At 44.9% G+C, this 18,715-nt stretch overlaps 1 protein-coding gene across 1 annotated transcript in view; it reads left to right on the top strand.

The window, feature by feature from the left end:
• Nucleotides 1-16,946, top strand: part of Adcy2 (adenylate cyclase 2) — a 401,885-nt gene extending 384,939 nt beyond the window's left edge. Inside the window, exons 23-25 of the mRNA XM_021179908.3 lie at nt 5,229-5,343; nt 10,476-10,600; nt 16,124-16,946. Coding sequence (XP_021035567.1) covers nt 5,229-5,343; nt 10,476-10,600; nt 16,124-16,276 — 393 coding nt within the window. The 3' untranslated portion in view covers nt 16,277-16,946. The remainder of the gene's footprint in view (nt 1-5,228; nt 5,344-10,475; nt 10,601-16,123) is intronic.
• The last annotated feature ends 1,769 nt before the right edge of the window (nt 16,947-18,715 follow it).

Consider the following 18,715-nt stretch of genomic DNA (forward strand, 5'->3'; position numbering starts at 1 on the left):
CTTACTATATGTGAACAAAACAGGCACCAGGACTTAGGCTTCAGACTTGGTTAGGACCAGTTAGCATCGGGAGATGGACCTCTAACTTCACCCAGAACTCGAAGGCACACATTTCTCCTTTTCTATACTGTCCATCACCAGCCAACCCAATTCAGCCTCAGGCTCTGTGTGAGCCCCTGAAAACTCTGAACTCGCTCATCCACCGAATCCTTAACAAGAGCTTGCTGTCAGAGCAGTGAACGGGAGATACTTTCATTCAACCACCCAACTCCTTGAAAGCCCAAGTTAGGAGTCACCCAGTGAGGCTGCTAGGAATCATATGTGCCTGTTGTTAGCCCACGGGTGATTTCTTTTTACACTGTGCCTAAACCAAGGGCCTTACTGGTGACTGCTGTTCTGAATAAAGTGTAGAAATGAAGAGTTGGTGCAGCAGTTTCTACATGAGATACAGAGGGTTCAGGACATGCCAGCAGGGATCAGCGGGTAGAAAAAAGAGCATCTTAGTGTCTGCTGAGATCTCCCACTGACAAGTTACAAAAGCCAAACTGCCCACCAGAGCTGGTAGCCCCACTTCCTGGGAAGGGTGGAGGGCAATTTCACTCTCTGCTTAAGTGAGGTTGGAGGCTGTGTTTTCTTGTAGAAACACCACAGCTTTCATGGTATGTGATAGGAAAACAAACTTCTCTCTGCTTCTTTTGTTACTAGGGCCCTGAAAACAGAAGGGGGGAAATGAGCCATCCATCTCAGCTGTATCTTCTGTGACCCTCAAGGACTCTTGGCTTGCCCAACACTTTGACCACTGTCAAAGTCATTCAAACGTGTGAGAGACTCCCTACATAGGAAGAGAAAAAGTCCCATATAAGACCACCCCTAGGTGGCTCCCTGCCTTGGTGTTGATAAGAATCCCCTGGTAATGGCTTGGCCTCTGCCTGGTGGTGCACTGAAGAGTGGCAATACCTTTAGGAGACAATTAGATCTATTGAAAACTACCCTTGAAGGAAATATTGCCACACAGAACCTTTCTCTTGATCTTCATTTCCAGCCACGAAGAAGTAAGCAGCATCCCTGCCACACATACCTCTGTGAGGTGCTACCTAGCAACAGACCCAATAGGAACACGGCATATGTATATATATATATATATGCATATATATATATATATATGCACACACACACATGTACATACATACATAAATCTTGAAATACAAGCTGAGTCTGTTTAGTGTTGCTTGTGTGTATATGATTTCAGGGCTGACCACTTTGTATTAGAGAAGGAGTTTAAAGGTCTCATCCCTGGGCTGGGCAGGGCTAATTCTCCCTCTTTCTGTAGTCATTGGTTATCTGTATTTCTTTGTTTAGGCATGTGGCCCCATGAGACTTCTACATTAGCATTTCTATTGGTGATATCTCATCTTATTTAGGCAGCTAAGGCTAAATTGTTGAGGGATCATGGATGAAGTTTCCCTGTCATTTAGGAAATATGAATTCATAGTGACTTCCTGATCACACTATTTCTTCCCTGTCTTTTTCCATGGTCCCTGAGCTTTTGGTTGCAAGAGCTGTGTTGTAGATGCATCTGCTCGCCTGGGTACCACAGGATCAGTTATTTTCTGTATTGTGGTCAATTGTGATTTTGCGTGAGTGTCTCTGTCTGTTACAAAGAGAAGTTCATTTGGTGAGGGGTGACAGCTACACTTGGCTGTGGACATAAGGATAACTGTTTCTAATGCAGTTTCTTTATAATACAGTTAGGGATTATGCTGGTCTAGGGAAATTATGTAGTAAGTTCTCCTCAAATATCCATGATTTCACTAGCCCTAGATAGTTGTATAGAGAGTTCTCAATACCAGGCATTATTTACAACCTGTTGTGAGTCCAATTAGGCAGATGTTCCATCTTAGTTTTTGTCTTATTTTATAAGTGAGAAAATCAAAGCTCAGAGAAGTTAAGTGACTGACCCAAAAATCACATACCCAGCGACTGGAGAACGCAGCATTGAGTCTGCTTTTGTCTGACTAGGGCAGTATACACAGAGTGTCTTCTCCAGCGTAAGCTGGGGGTAACAGCATTCAGCTCTCTCTGCTCACCGGGGCAGTGGGTAGATGATGTCACTGCAGAAAGCTGACAGGTATGGTCACAGTTCCTGAGAGCACCAAGAACAAATCTTCCTTAGATGACACCCTGAGTCCCTGCAAGACCAAAAAAGCTAGAATCAGAACACCAGAAGTTTCCCAAAACAGAACATAGTCACACAGCATGGGACTAGTGGAGGGGGAGGAGGGGAGAGCCATCTCAATTTGGGACTAGATGGTGTCAAATAGACACTTGCATTTTTAAAATCTCAGTAAGCACGGCTTTTTGTTCGGCACCATTCCTTGTTGGTTCCAAAAGAACCAGCTTAAAATATGCACTTCAGAAATCAAATGTGTCATCTCTGGGTAGCTAGGCACTAGTTCAGCATTTGGAAATGGCTGGTAGAAATTGATATTTAAATCGTAATGAGAAATGACTGCATTATCATGCCATTAACTTTGTATCAAGGGCTCAGGTCTTGGGAACTTTCAAAAAGACTTGAGTTCATCTGCAGACTATATACTTTTTCTAGGTTTTGCTGAGCCCACATAAGCTGTTGAACCCTCCTCCGAAAACTCAACCTTGCCTTACTACTTGAAGTCCCTTACAAACCTCCATTCTCAAACAACTGCATGAAGGCATAGGAAACAGTCGATGGGTGAGCACATGAAGCTACTTGGTTCAGCGGAACTCAAACCATTTCTTCCACAAAAATACATCCTCCTCTTTGGCAGTTTTGATTTTACCACTTAAGACCCTTCCTGTTGACTCAGTGACATGTTTCTCTGTTAAAAAGCAAAGTGTGCTCACCTCACTACACAGGCTTTGAACCCTAGCTCCTCACAAACCACGGAGACAAACGTATTAACAGCCTTTAGTACAAGCCTCACTGTTCTTAAAAGAAAAAAAAAAAAATCGCACCATGACCTGGTAAGGTAGCTCAGCACTTGAAAGCACTTTGTGCAAACCTGGCAACATGCATTCAATCTGCAGAGTTTGTGTAGACGTGAAAGGAAGGAACCAACTCCATGAAGTTGTCCACATGTTCCCCTACATAAGCATCATACATACATGATGACGTCAGGTGATGATGGTGATGGTGATTATGTTGCATTGCATCTCCACCAGAATCTTTTGTAAGGATTTACGGCAGTGCTGGCCGGATTTATGTCAACTTAACACAGACTTGCCTTATCTGAAAGAAGGGAGCACTTGAGAAAACACCTTTATAAGATCTGGCTGTAGGGTGTTTCTTAATTAGTGATTGATGAGGGAGGGCCAAGCCCATTGTGATTGGTGTTATCCCCGGACTTGTGGTGCTAGATTCTGAAAGAAAGCAGGCTTGAGCAAGCCGCAAGGAACTAGCCAGTAAGCAGCACCCTTCCATGGCATCTGCATCAGCTCCTGCCTCCAGGTTCCTGCCTTGTTTTGCGCTCCTTTTCTGACTTTCCTCTAAGATGGGCAGTGATGTGGAAGTGTAAACCAAATAAACCCTTTCCTCCCCAAGTTGCTAGAGTCACAGTTCTTCATCACAGCAAAAGCAACCCTAAGACGATGGATGGTAGCAGCACTGTTTCATTTGTTTGCTTTTTCTAGATCGAATCTTCCTCTCTTAGTGAGAACCCTAATCTCTCTTTGTCCTTTCACATCTACATTACTCACTTCAGTTGTTCTCAGCTTAGAATAATCCTTTCTCTGGCCCGACGTGCCTTCCCCCAGGGGAAATTTGTCAATATCCAGAAACATTTTGGGGGAGGGGTGGGTCATTTCCACAAGAGATAGAGAATGCCATTAGCCCCAGTGGGTAGAGACAGCCATGCAAATAGACACTATGTGGTGCCCAGGAAAGCCCCAGAACACAGGGTTATTCACTCAATCAACAGAGTCACGGTGAAAACCTGCTTTAGTGAGGCACCTCTCCCATGTCCATATTTAACTGCTGAGCTGATTCACCAAGTTGCCCTCATGCCATTGTCCCCTTCCTGTCAGCTACCCCCTCCGCTGTCCCCACTTCCTGTTATCTGGAATGAGTGGATTATGTCTGCTTGTTCTTCTACGTCGCCCCTATAGAAGCTCCGGGATTTGGCTTTCATTTTCCTCATCTATGGAGAGAGAGATACCCAAGGCCATCTTATGTATGATAGAGGAAATGGTCTGACATTTGGGGTGAATAAGTTTGTTAAATATACAGCAAGAAAAAGTAAAAAAAGTAAACGTAACTTCATATGAAGTGTTTCATAAAACACTCAGGGGTGAGTGAAGGGGAGGACTCTCCTGTGTTAGCCTGAATGGGCTTGTAGCAGACACCACAACTGATGACTGGCTCTCTGTGCTCCTCACCTTTTCATTCTGGAGCCAGAAGTTCAAAATCAAGGCGTTTCTGAAGCACCTCCTGAGGCATCTGTCCTGGCTAGATGGCAGCTCCTTCCTGAGTCCTCATGTTGTCCTCAACCTACTCTTACAGGAATGTCCATCCCATAAGTTAAGGCTCTAGCTGGAAACCTCACTAAATGGCCTGTTTAAGGATTTATATCCAGAGATATGAAATCACATTCTGAGTGTCTAAGGTTAGACTTCCACACAAGACTCAGCCCTCAGCATGCCCACCTGGAGTCCTGAATAGGCAAAGTAAGGAGTGTGTTACCAGAGCCGAGGGGAGCTGCCATGGGATAACAGCTGCCATAGGGGAATGGTGAGCTTACTCCAAATGGTGAGAACCAACCTTCGTGATCAAAGTAGGCCCTCTCATCTTCATGAAGCTCCCACTGGTCCACTCCAGCAGGACCTGTAGCAAGGCAAGCAGCAGGGTCCCTTTTCTGGCCAGCCTTGATAAGGTTGGGTATGATGAACATTAAGGATCTAGCTGCCTTCAAAGTTCACTACTAGTGCCTCGCATGTAGAACAATGGAGATCTGAGGTGGGCCACATCTCTGAGCTATGGTGCTTTCTCCTGAAGATGCCAGGACAATGTGTTCTAGGGGTTAGTGTCATGCTTTGACTCCAACCGTAAATTCAGAGCCAATATTTCCTTGAGATGAGGTTTAACTCCCACAAAGTATGAGTCCTTTCTTTTCAGGATGGGCCCAGGCTCATGACTGAGTGATGATGCCATTCTGTGGTTCTAACCCTGTCTGGATGCCTCTGATCTCTTCTAGGAACCCGAGCGTCAATACATGCACATAGGCACCATGGTGGAGTTTGCATACGCCCTGGTGGGGAAACTGGATGCCATCAATAAGCACTCCTTCAACGACTTCAAACTTCGAGTGGGTATGTTGTGCAAAGCGGTTTGAGCAAGTGCAAATGTCTGGGATGAGGAATGAAGCCTCAGGAGGTGTCTTAGGTAGGGTTTTACTGCTGTAAAGAGACACCATGAGCAAGGCAAGTCTTAGAAAGGACAACATTTAACTGGGGCTGGCTTACAGGTTCAGAGGTTCAGTCCATTATCAAGGCAGGAAGCATTCAGCATCCAGGCAGGCATGGTGCAGGAGGATCTGAGAGTTCTACATTTCCACCCAAAAGAAGCCAGGAGCAGACTATTGCCTTCCAGAGCCCACCCCCACAGGGATACACCTCCTCCAACAAGGCCACACTTTGTGCCACTCCCTGGGCCAAGCATATTCAAACCACCACATGAGTCAATGGGGACCCTTGTGCTGGCAAACCTAAACTGGAGCAGTGGGTCTGGCTGCATACAGAAGGATGTAGAGAAACTGTGAGCCCCAGAGTCAATTTGGAAAGAGATTCTCCCTCTGGGTGAACTCTAGGAACAGATGTATGGGTCACCAGGTGGAGTTGGTGCTGTCTTAGTCCCCAGAACCTCCAGTCAGCCACGGATCTACCTAGCACAGAATCATTCATTCGCTGTGCCTTACGGATTGGAAGCTGCCATTACTTTGCTGTTACCACTGACCTCCCATCAACCATCTTTTCAACCTGTGCCAGACATAAGAGATGCCATTGAATAGAATGCATCTTAAGCATGAGGGTCGTGGCTTTATATACATGCAGTTCCAGCACTGGTAAGGGTTGGAATCAGGAGATTCACACCCATCCTCAGCTCCATAACAGTTCAAGAACAGCTGAGGCTACGCGAGACTCTGTCTCAGAAACCAAACACTAAAATCCAGTCCTACATCCATGGGGTCACATAGACTTGATGAATGCAAAATGTGTGTCCCAGGTAGTTTTTCAACTTCCTTCCATCTTGGGGAGATTTTTAGTTTTTTGCTTTATTTTGTTTTTAAATCATAAGTTCTAATTTTCTGAGGAAAAAGAAACTTCTTGATTTATGAGAAGTTTTTTTTTTAACAAGCTTTAAGTTGATATTTAGCATGTTCCATGATGACTTGCCTTTTCCAAAGCCTTACTTTAAAAAAAAAAAAAAAAAAAAAAAAAGCAGTGTTTGAAGCCGTTGACTTAGCACACAGCTGGCCCCATAATATATGCACGGTGTCTGTAGGAATTTGTGATTTGTAAGAACTTCTTTGACAATTTTTTTTTGTTTTCTTGGCAACACATTTTGCTTCTTCTTAGTCCACAGACAAGCAGTTCCTGTGTCAGGCTCCATCTGTGTGGCTTATAACTTTTTTTTGCATACAGATTTCTACTTTAGAGGGGGAGGTGGAAATATCTAGATATTTGGAGGGTTTTTTCTTCTTCCTTCTCTATATATGTGACCTGAATTCTAAAAACTCTCCTGATGGCAAACGAGATGCTCTTCTTCACACGCACTGTTGATTGTGAGCATCCAAGCATGTTGTTCTTTGTACTGCGTCACTTCTGTGTACGTAAGCTTTCATCTAGACTCTGCAAACCCAGAAATCAGGGAGGCGAGGGGACCAGGGCTCTGCCCTGCCAGCCAACCATCCACATCACACGTCTCTTGGATCCTAGACCAGGGCTCTCTTTATATAGTTTCTTGATAGCCTGGGAAATGGTGTCCTCAGACCCTGATGCTACTACTCTGTTGCTATAATGGAATCCCTGGAGACTTCCATTAAAAAATAATAATAATAACAAAAAAAAACAAAAACAAAAAAAAAAAACCAGGTTGGTGCAGGTCATAGTTTTTGAAACTGATGGTGCAAGATCAGGTGCTAATGGACCATTTGGCCTTGGAACATGCCTCATGGTTACATCACAGCATGGGATGGTGACATCATGACAGTTGTATATGTGAGAGGGATCATATGGAAAATTGGGAGGCCGGAGAGGCTGGCAGGTTAAACTTACTCTTTGCGACAGTCTGCATCCATGAGAGTTGAGCTAACGCTCACAATGACGTAATCACCTCATAATGAACATAATCAATAAGTTCATCCTTCTGAAACCCCATCACCTTAACATCACCACCTGAACACTGAACTTTCTGTGTGACCCAATACCGTTTCCAAGCATGTTATGTTTCCATACATTGCGTGGTCTCCAAACATACATGAAGCTTGGGCCACAGTAAGCAGCAGCCTGCTGCAGAGCTGGTGAAATCCACAAATCATAACATCAGTGCCACAATTAAAAAAAAAAAAAAAAGCAAAGCTGACAAAAATCAGTGAGCAAAATAACCAGAAAGAGAGGACGCTGTGCAGGGAAACAGAAACTCAGAAAACACACAGGAGCAAAGACTGGGCTCTGCGGAAAAGCATTAGACCACAGTGTGCTGCATGCTACACTAAGGTGGGTAAGTCAGGCAGGACCTCGGTGCTTTCTAAAGTTGCTCGCTGGAGTGGAGAAGCAAAGCCATCCTGGCCTGTGCTTTGTAGTCAAGTATCTCTGCTGGAAGAGCAGAGACCCTGCACGGTTGTATCTTGCAACCACACAGACCTTCTTTCTTCCACTGATAAAAGTTAGGAAGCATGCAGTGAACCAATGTGGACCCAGGAGATGAGTGACGTGGTTTGAGATCAGTTGCTGCTGATTAGTCTTGGGGAAAATACTAAATGCCCTCCCTCAGTGGGTATTTGTTGAGTGGCTGCTTTCTTCTGATTATTCAGTAACTTACATCTCTCCAGTCACCCCACACATCAGTCCTGCAGTCTGTTAACCTGATGTTTTGTTTGCCTTTGAGTTCCCCTTGCCCAAGCCTTCAGGCACCCCTAAGAAGTGCTCCTTGCCTGACCCCAGCACAGAACACTATCAAGTGGCAGTTCACATTGGGAACATGGAGTAAAATTAGTACAAAAAGCAATGGCTCCACCAAGAGCAAGATTAACTCTAGATGTAACCTCTTCTGCTTGCCAGGCTGCAGAATCAAAGACATAAGTCATGCACACTCACTGTGCACCAAGTAGAGACAGCCTGTTGCCAGCCATAACCAGGTCAGGCCCCACCCATCCCCAAGAGATGTAGTCCAAGCAGAAATCTACAGACAGCTAGAAGAAATGCTGGAAGGTGAGGGGATAGAGTCACAGGCCAGCATCTTGACCTGACTCCTGTGTGCTCTTACCCTTGGGACAGAGCCAGATGTCTACAGCAGAAGTTAAATTTTGCTGAGTATACCACAAAAAGCAGAAATGGATGTATTTGTCAACTCTCCCACCTGCAGGACTTTATGGACTAGTATTTGGATTTTGTTTCTGAGCCTAGCTTCCCATAGTTTTAAAAAAAATCTCTAAAATCCATCACTAGGCAGGTCTGCAGTCAGAATCTACATCTCTCAGGAATGTCCTGTTAATACTGTTATGGTAATGCTTCAAGGTGTGAGTGTAGACACAGGAGAAAATGTAAAAGAGTAACCAGAGAACACAGAACCTATTCCTATGGCTCTCCTCCACTCCACCCCAAAACACTTAAGGGTCTGTGTGCTTGAACTGAGTTGTCCCGGAAAGAAACCAACATAGACTTTGAAGTGGACTGAGACAATTCCAGGTCTCCTGTCAGTTAGAGACATTGGTCTGACTCTTGACCCATTGACTTCTGATAGTAGGTGGTGCTGTCTCTATGCCCCAACACTAGGCAACACACACTTTAACCACAATCAAGCAAATAACCAAGCCTCACAATTTCAGCTGAGCAAAAAGGGACCTCAGTTGAGGTCACCTTTATGGATAGTGATGCCCCAGGATGCCATATTTATCTGGGGAAATAATACTTAAAGCCTGGGTACTCCAAGACTCTCGAAAATCCTTTGTGCCTCAGCCAGAACTGGGCCAGCCAGGCCAGAACGAGAGCTCTGGTAGTCAGTCGGAGGGAGAGGCTTCCATCCCAGCAGGATGACAACCCTCCCTTTGAGAAACAAAGAACCAGACGGCCCAGATCCAACAGAACCAGAACCCAAGATGCCTGGGGATTGGCCAAGTGTGCCTCTTCTTCACACAGGGCAACCTCAACCAGACCCACTCTCCTATAGTCTCAGGGCTCACAAAATCCCCTCACTGCTTCTAAATTCCAGTGTATTGTATATGTGAAGTTCCAGTGTTTTGTTTTTTTTTTTAACCCTCAAATTTGAACTCTACCGGGCTCTTTGTATCACACATGTTAGTTGTTTGAGATTTTAGTGCAGACTGCGTAAAAGCTCTCTCTAGAAATTCAAGGGAATCCACTGGAAAACAGGGTGGCAAAATACATCACTATCCAGAACATTCAGAAGCAGCAAGCCCATGCAGGTAAAAACCACGTGCACAGATAGAGGCAAGAGATGTGTTGTTGAGGACCCAAAAGCCACTCCTGGCTTGTACTCTACGTTCTGCCTCTGTGATGGCACCTGCCTCAGTTTCCTTGCCCACAACTGTGGCCTGACCCACCTCCTAGAGTTGTCAGGACTGTTAGAGGAGAGTTTATACGTGGGAGGCATGAAGTTCATGGAAGTCGGAGATGCTGCATTAGCGTGGCTGTGGTGGCCACTGTGCTGGTCATGTAGGCAAAAGGGAAGTTAAGGTACTCTGAATTCAACCAGTCAGGGTACAGAATTAAAACGTATTTGAAAGTGAACATTAACTATATTCGGTATGATAGCTCACACCTCTAATATCAGCGCTTAACAGGAAGATTTGAAATTCAAAGTCAGTCTGAGCCATACCACCAAGAAAACAGACAAAATGAATTCACGTAATTGTGAACCCTGGAAGTGTCTTGTGATGGTTTTTTCACCTGAATTTCCTTATCAACATCAAGAATACAATTTGTCACAACACTGAGTGTCTCAAAAAACGCAGATCTTACACCACAGCAGGGTCAATGGCATTGCAAACAGAGGTGGAGCTCTAAAAGGATTTAACAGGCATAGGCACTGTAGCATCTTGAGATGATAAAGTTGGATTTGCTCTGGACTCTGGAGTCTTGTAAATCATGGATTTGGTTGAGATTTGTTTAATATTAATGCTTCATGCATGATTTGAATGACTTCTGACTTAAAAGAGTTCCTGCAATTCCAATCTTGCTAACCAGGTTCTGACATGTTGCAGGTATCAACCATGGACCTGTAATAGCTGGCGTCATAGGGGCTCAGAAGCCACAATATGACATCTGGGGCAACACTGTCAACGTCGCCAGTAGGATGGACAGCACCGGAGTCCTGGACAAAATACAGGTAACACAGTCTCTTCTCAGGCACCCTTGGTTCTCTTGGGAACTGTCATTGATTATAATAGTGATTCTTGCGCGCGTCCTACTCGACCAGCAAGAACGACACTGCAACAGGATCCTTCTGCACACGTTTATTGGGAGAACTTGATTGTAGAGGCGAATAGACCCCGAGCCCAGCATTGGTGCTGCTTTATATAGACCTAGGAGAGGCGTGTCTCACACCTGGATTGGTTGTGCTTGGTTGATGCTTACCACCTCATTTGCATGCCTACATCTGATTGGTTAATTTCTCTCTCATCTGATTGGTTAACTTCTCTCTCATCTGATTGGTCAACTTCTCTCTCATCTGATTGGTTAATTTTGGTTAATTCTCAAAACCTCATCTTGGTAAAAAACTTTCCTGCCTATGTATGCGTGGTGGCCAGCAGAAGCCTGTGCCACTCTGCAACGGCACATGTGGCTTCCCACAAGTGATGATGATGATGGTGATGATGGTGATGATGATGATAAATAACAATACAACAAAAAATTAAATAGGAAAACTTAGAGTTTATTTAAACCCTTCTATAGAGAAAAATCATAGTTTTTGCATTAACTGTTAGGAATGACACCAACCAGACTCTAATGATGAGAAGGTATGGGCCTTCAAAATATAAATCCTCTGACCAGAGGTGACCTGCAAGGCAGGGTGGTGACCCATAGCCGTGACTGCCCCAGAGGGAAGGTACCCACCTGTACTGAGAGCCCAGGAGACGCCTTATGAACTATTCCCTTTGCTGACCCCATCACATATATAAAGACTTTGCAGGGGAGGTCAGCAGCTCAAAGCTCAGGTAGCCCTGACTTCCTGGAAAGGAAAGTGTAGGAAAGATGAAGACTGGGAAGTGGGAGAAATGAAAGTAAGACTGAGAGAAAGAACAGAATAAAATCATTCTAGCAAGATATCTTACAAGCTCTAAATGACCCCAAATGTCTACAATCCACCCAAGGGAAAGAAAGACAATATCTGACAAATTAAAGCAACAACTAAAAAAAATAAAATCATTTCATGTTAGTGTTCCCACTGCTCATTTAATCAATTTCAGGCATGGCTACAGTAACTCTAATTAAAAATGCACTAATCACATTCTGGGGTTGGGGGAAAGAGTAGAGATTTCTCTAAAGATAATGAGAAAAAAATCTGTTATAGGAAGTGTGATGGAATTCTTCCAGTTCTGTAGTTGAGCAGTGATCCACCAGTCAAGACAGAGAGTACAAAAGATGGGCAGGAAGCTACCCACAAGGCAGCTGTGTCCCCTAGAGTTGGTATCTTGGCTCATTTAATTCCTAGTTCCACTCACGTGCTGAGCTATGTACTGTGTCTACAGCAGGGAACACATCAATCGCCCAGTGCGCTCACGCTGTGGAACAGCACTGCATTAGGGACAAGAGGTGTGCTGTGGTCATCACAGCTGTGTGGTCACAATTATGACAAAATAATAAAACAGGGCATGTTTTGAACCATGATGAAAAAGCAAGCTCACAGACCAGAAAGGGAAGTTTTTACAAGATTGCTTTTGAACACTGTGGGAAGTATCTCTAGCTAGGCATATCTTCTCTACCTATCCTAGCTGTTAGACAAATGTCACATCTGTTGTATATTCAAGGTCCACTGGAGGGGGTACCCCAACAGCCACACACAGTGATCCCATTCATCAGGAATAATAATCTCTAGTCATTGCCTGAACTCTCTTATGGCAATTAGAGACTGGGGGGATGACAGTAGGCAGACATGAAGTAGGCACTTAGAGACAGAGAGCTTAACTGTGTGTTCATGTATTTGACCATATGCTAGAAATGCCCTTGGTCCTGTCTTGGCTAAGACCAGCTATACTGGAGGGTTGGGATGTTACAGTACCTTTGGTCTGTAGAAGCTTTGGACCAGCACTTTCTCTTTCCCAAGCAATGCTAGAAATATAAATGTCACTCAAATTGTGATATGCAAAGGAATTTGTTTTAAATTCCATCTCTAGCCTTGTGTGGAGACCTGGCATCTGAAGCCACCCAAAAGGAGGTGGGAGGCATTGTCAGTCCTTGATGAGGCCATAGGGCGTTTCCTTCCCAGAAGGCTCTCTGAGTAGAGGCTTGCAACCACTTGCAGAGAGCACAACAATGCTGGCCTGCCTGCTTTGCTCCATACTTTTTAGTTTTTCTTTTCTTATTTGTCTTTTTGAATATTTGTCTTTGGTGAGTATGGGCAGTGCCCACAGGACAGAGGCAATAAAGAAAGATAGTATGAAATCACTAAGGGGATAGATGGAAGCTAGGTGTGGGCATGGCCAAACAGTGACCCACAGAGGACAAAGGCAGTCTCTTGTAGATTTTGGAAATGAATGACATAGAACGGCATAGAAGGGAATGTGGGAGGCCGTTGGCCATCCAAATATTTGAAATAAGAAATACCATACAGAAAAGGTTATAGAGTCTGTCTCTTAATTCATTTTTATTTTTAATTATGTGCATAAATATATGTGTTACCAGTCACTGTGCAACATGGCAGTGTCCTGTGTGACTGTTCAGGACTTCTGTACTAACACTCCATGTGATCCAGTACATCTCAGACAGGCAGAGCATCTCAAACAGGGCGAGTATCACAGACAGGTGAAGCATCTCAGACAGGTGGAGCATCTCAGGTGGAGCATCTCAGACAGGTGGAGCATCTCAAACAGGTGAAGCATCTCAGACAGGGGGAGCAACACAGACAGGGGGAGCATCACAGACAGGTGAAGCATCTCAGACAGGTGGAGCATCTCAGACAGGTGGAGCACCTCAGACAGGTGGAGCATCTCAGACAGGTGGAGCATCTCAGACAGGTGAATCATCTCCACAGACTGCCTGAGGAGGAACTAGGACAGATCTCTGTGGAGACCGAGAAGGTTTGCAAGCTGCTGCCTGTCCTGACTCAGAAACTGGTCTGAGCACAGAGCAGGCTTCCTTTCTCCTAGGATGCAGCCTGCTCTCACTCCAAATGTGACAGAAATGCCATCTTTTTATGATTGAAAGTTTCATAAACCATTCTCTTCCAGCTTCACATTCCCTTCTTCTTTAAAACCCACATTGTTCACCTCATGCTGCTAGTATGTGCATGAGTATAAGGCCATCTACTGGTGGTCAGGTATATGGCTCCCCTCAGGAAACTGACTCTCCTTCCCCTAGCAGCTCCTCAGCGAGCTAGGGATGAACACCCTAGTTCCCTCTTCCATTCTGAACGCTGTGTGGCTTCCCTACGCAGATACTGTACATGCAGACACAGCACAGTCACACTCTTATATGAAGCTGCCCTCTTGTGTCCAGAGAATGCTTTCACTCTGCTTAGTCACTGCCCCTGGCCAGCACAATCTTTCCATCCACTCTTCTGTGAAGATCCCTCAGCCTCGGGGGCAAAAGGTGTGGTACAGAAAGACTGTATAGAGCTGAGCAGTTCACGATCTCCTATTCTCTGCATGCCGTCCAGTTTCCAGTCTCTGTTAATTGTCACTGAGTGAAAAAGAAGCTTTTCTGATTAACATTGAGAGATCCATTAATTCATCGGTAGACCCGTAAGAGCTTAGGGGGCTATTTATACCACATCCATTCAGCAGACTGGTAGTATTAATGTGTCCCATAGGGCTATGACCTTTCCAGCCACAGGTATTTGACTCAGTTTAGTGTGGATTCAGTCATGTGGTTTATGTACTTGTAGGAGAATCTTGCTAGGCCAGTCATTGCTGCTTGCAGGTTCGTCAGGAAGTAAGATTGTTGGCTGTTTTCCTCCACTAGTATCAGGCCTAGAATCTTCCAATACGACGAACCCTAATCAGAAGGGATGAAGCTTCCAGGTCCATACCAATATTCCCCCATGCCCTGGGACTCAAGTATCTGTGGTTTTCAATAACAGGATGTCACCATCGGGTTCTGTGAGGTAACCAAGAGCAGTGGCAGTAGCCTGTAATGTTTTCCTACAGGACCCACCTGGTCACCAACTCAAAAAGAGGTAACCATACCTGACACCAGGCTTTTACTTGATAGCCTCTGGTGTCTGAGAGAGGTATTGCCGCCGCCCCACCCCGACCCCCACATTATAGGATAACTCATTTTAAACTCCAAAGCGTGTATACACTTTAGGAAGTTTCTACAGTAGTGTGTCTCCATAAGGTTTTCCAAGGTATTTAATGTTAGTTATCCCTTCCCCATAAGCCATAGGTGTCTTAATCTTCAACATTACTTAATCTTGAACATTACTTGGCAGTTTTGCTCTTTTCAGAGTTTTTTTTTTTTGTTTTCCAGACAGGGTTTCTCTGTATAGCCCTGGCTGTCCTGGAATTCACTCTGTAGACCAGGCTGGCCTCAAACTCAGAAATCCGCCTGCCTCTGCCTCCCAAGTGCTGGGATTAAAGGCAGAGTTTTTTTTTTTTTTTCATACCAGCAATAAATTAAGCATTATTGATGCTAATATTCTCTGGTACATTTCTTTTTCTATTAATTTCCCAGGAATGGAATTTTTCTATTTTTTTATTGGATATTTTATTTATTTACATTTGAAATGTTATCCCCTTTTCCAGTTTCCCCTCTGGAAATCCCCATCACATACCCCCTCCCCTGCTTCTATGAGGATGCCTCCCTGCCCACTCACCCACTCCCATCTTCCCGCCCTGGCATTACCCTACACTGGGGCATCAAGTCTTCCCAGGACTAAGGGTCTCTCCTCCCATTGATGTCCAACAAAGCCATCCTCTGCTACATATGTATCTGGAGCCATGGATCCCTCCATGTGTACTCTTTGGTTAGTGGTTTAGTCCCTGGGAGCTCTGGGGGTTCTTGGTTGACATTGTTGTTCTTCCTATGTGTTGCAAACCCTTTCAGCTCCTTCAGTCCTTTCTCTTACTCCTCCATTGGGGACCCTGTGCTCAGTCCAGTGGTTGGCTGTGAGCATCCACCTCTGTATTTGTCAGGCTCTGGCAGAGCCTCTCAGGAGACAGCTATATCAGGCTCCTCTCAGCAAGCACTTCTTGGCATCCACTTTAGTGACTGGGTTTGGTGGCTGTATATGAGATGGATCCCCAGGTGGGGCAGTCTCTGGATGACCTTTCCTTCAGTCTCTGCTCCATACTTTGTCTCTGTATTTCCTCCCTTGAATATTTTGTTCCCCCGTCTAAGGAGGACTGAAGCATCCACACTTTGGTGTTCCTTCTTCTTGAGCTTCATGTGGTCTGTGAATTGTATCTTGGGTATTCCAAGCTTTTGAGCTAATATTCACTTATCAGTGAGTGCATACCATGTGTACTCTTTTGTGACTGGGTTACCTCACTCAGGATGATATTTTCTAATTCTATCCATTTGCCTAAGAATTTTATGAATTCATTGGTTTTTAGTAGCTGAGTAGTACTCCATTGTGTAAATGTACGACATCGTCTGTATAGGAAGCAGAAACAGGAAGACTTTTTGACCCTGTATGAAGTGGGCTACATTGACTTGGAAAGTAATCCCTTTGTGTTTCTGTGGCCTGTAGGTGACTGAGGAGACAAGCCTCATCCTGCAGACACTTGGCTACACGTGTACATGTCGAGGTATCATCAACGTGAAGGGGAAAGGGGACCTGAAGACGTACTTTGTAAACACCGAGATGTCACGGTCCCTTTCTCAGAGCAACTTGGCTTCCTGAGAAGCTGTCTCTTCCTGACAAGAAGCGTGTGCTTGCAGGAACTTACCACGCACTTTCTGACTGCAGCCCTTCCCCTTCGTCTTGATGTACGTACGTGCTCTGTCCCACCCTCTGGAGCCCTTGCAGACTAGTTCCTGTGACCCAGTGGCATACTGTTTGGTGTCTGCCTGTGCCCAGATTGTCCTGCCACTTGCACTGTGCTTGCTCCTAAGCAGAAGGAGAAGGAACCGTGTCCTGGAAGGAGAGCATTGAAAGAAGTGATGGAGGAAGAGGTGAAGTGAACACACATTCTTAAGGCAATAAAACTGGGGGGTGTATATTATCTTCTGGTGCATGTTCTTCTCTGGAAAATACGGTAGCTCGTAACTGCATCCCTAGTCTGATACTCAAACCCACAGTATTTGTGAATAAGCTGATCCTGTCACTCAACATGGAGTCTGTGCTCACCCACCCGTGTGTCTCATTGCCAGTGGTCATCCGTGGGCCTCAGCTGAGACTCGCGGCTTTTGTCACCTTGCTGTGTTGTCTTGTGGCAGCAGCACGTTGCCATCCATCACCAGAATTAGTCCTCACAGCTTAGGACCGGTTTTGTACCAAACTCGTCTGATGTTTTGATGCCATTTGTCTTTTGTAAGGTTAATTCATTAAAAGTTTTACGTACTTTGGTGTCTAGTGCCCGAATCTTTTCTTTTCCTTTTTTTTTACCTTTATTTTTTCCCCTCCTGTGGTTTAGTCCAGAATGAAAATGTGTTCTCCATCTCCCTTTTCAAAGACAGTCTAGAAGCTGGGACTGAGATAGACTCTTGGATAATAATGAAGATAGTGGCTGGGTGGTGGTGGCGCTCGCCTTTAATCCCAGCACTTGGGAGGCAGAGGCAGGCGGATTTCTGAGTTTGAGGCCAGCCTGGTCTACAGAGTGAGTTCCAGGACAGCCAGGACTACACAGAGAAACTCTGTCTGGAAAAAACAAAGTCTGCAGTGCAGTAAATTATGGTGTGGTTTTATGGGAGGAGAGAGCCTGTGCTCAGTGTAGCTGATGGTCTGGTTTTAATTTTGCTATCTTTTGAGAACCATTTAAACGATAAAAAGCCAGCTGGAACCTCAGAACCCTTTCTGCTTAGTTAGACCTTTTGTGAGGCATTACCTTGACAGAGCTTGCAACCAATGTCAGTACCTGGAACCAGACATGTAAATCAGGTGCCAGAGTAGCCAGAGTAGCCTGGACTGTTAAGCTTGCAGGCTGCCTGTGGTGTCTGAGGAGGCTTAAGAAGACGTGGGCCCAGTTTCTGTGCTGCAAATCCAACTCTAAAGCTGCTTGAGTTTGACTTTTTATTTTTCCTGTATTCTAATATAAAGAAATTATACTTTACCAAATGATAAAAAGGAAAGCAATCATGCATTCTTTAAAAATAGTTTAAGAGAAGCAAAAGAGGGTAAATAACAGGCTGGTTTCCCTTTTTGGTTCAGGGCAGGAATCTGTGGGAGGCAAAGGCTCCAGATAGGCTACTAGGAAAGAATTGATTAGTGTCCACACAGACGTGAAGCACAAGCTTCCGGTCTGACTCCTGGCTTTGAGTTTTACTAGCTACATGTCTTGGAACACATCTCTTAATTCCTTTTAGTAGTACTTTTTTCTGTGCAAGCTCATGGGATCCGGTTGTGATTAAATGAGCTAATGACTGGGAGCTTGGCAGTGTGTTCCCGCCAGTGTGCACGGCACACACTCTAATGTCTCGCCAAGACTTCAACTCAGGACTGTCCTTCACCACCCAAGTGTGAACACAGCATGGCCTTTCCAATTTTCTGCCTCAATCAGGCATTTTGGAGATCCTGTAATAAGGTTAAATCTCTGAATGGCAAATGAAGGGAGAGAGGCGGTGTTACGGCATTCCTCTTCCCTCTGACCAAATTCTAGGTTAGCATGCTGGAGGTTCCAGTGGATTCAGCCATCAGCAGAGGTGTCCACTGTGGCTCTCCTCCTTGGCATCTCATATTCCAGGTGCTTCTAGGCTACCATGCCCCAGTAAATATCCACCTGAGCAAGTTGTCAAGTTTTCTTAAACAGTTCCCCATAGAAAGACCGTGGACTAACATTGTGCATAAAAGAACTGGAAGGATAGAAGCCAGAGCTAAATTACCTGTCTGATGCATCAGTAAAATTCGACAGATGCTAAGGTCCTTGTCTGCATGTACCTTTTACAGATCTGGGCTCACACCAGCCTCTCCAGGTGGGATCTCAGCCAATATATTCTCAATCCAGACCTGAACCCCTAAGGAAGAAAGCTGGCCTAGAACACATTGACAGATTCCCAAAGGGACTTTCTTCTGTGTATTACATTTTAAAAATCCCCAAGTGATTCAGATCACCTTCCCAAATCTGAGACTCCCTCTCCCTCCCCTTCAGTTTATAAATGAGGAGACAGGTGCAGAGACATCTAG

The sequence above is a fragment of the Mus caroli genome, unplaced genomic scaffold, assembly GCF_978045245.1.
Source record: "Mus caroli unplaced genomic scaffold, Mus_caroli_1 scaffold_15, whole genome shotgun sequence".
Classification (NCBI taxonomy): domain Eukaryota; kingdom Metazoa; phylum Chordata; class Mammalia; order Rodentia; family Muridae; genus Mus; species Mus caroli.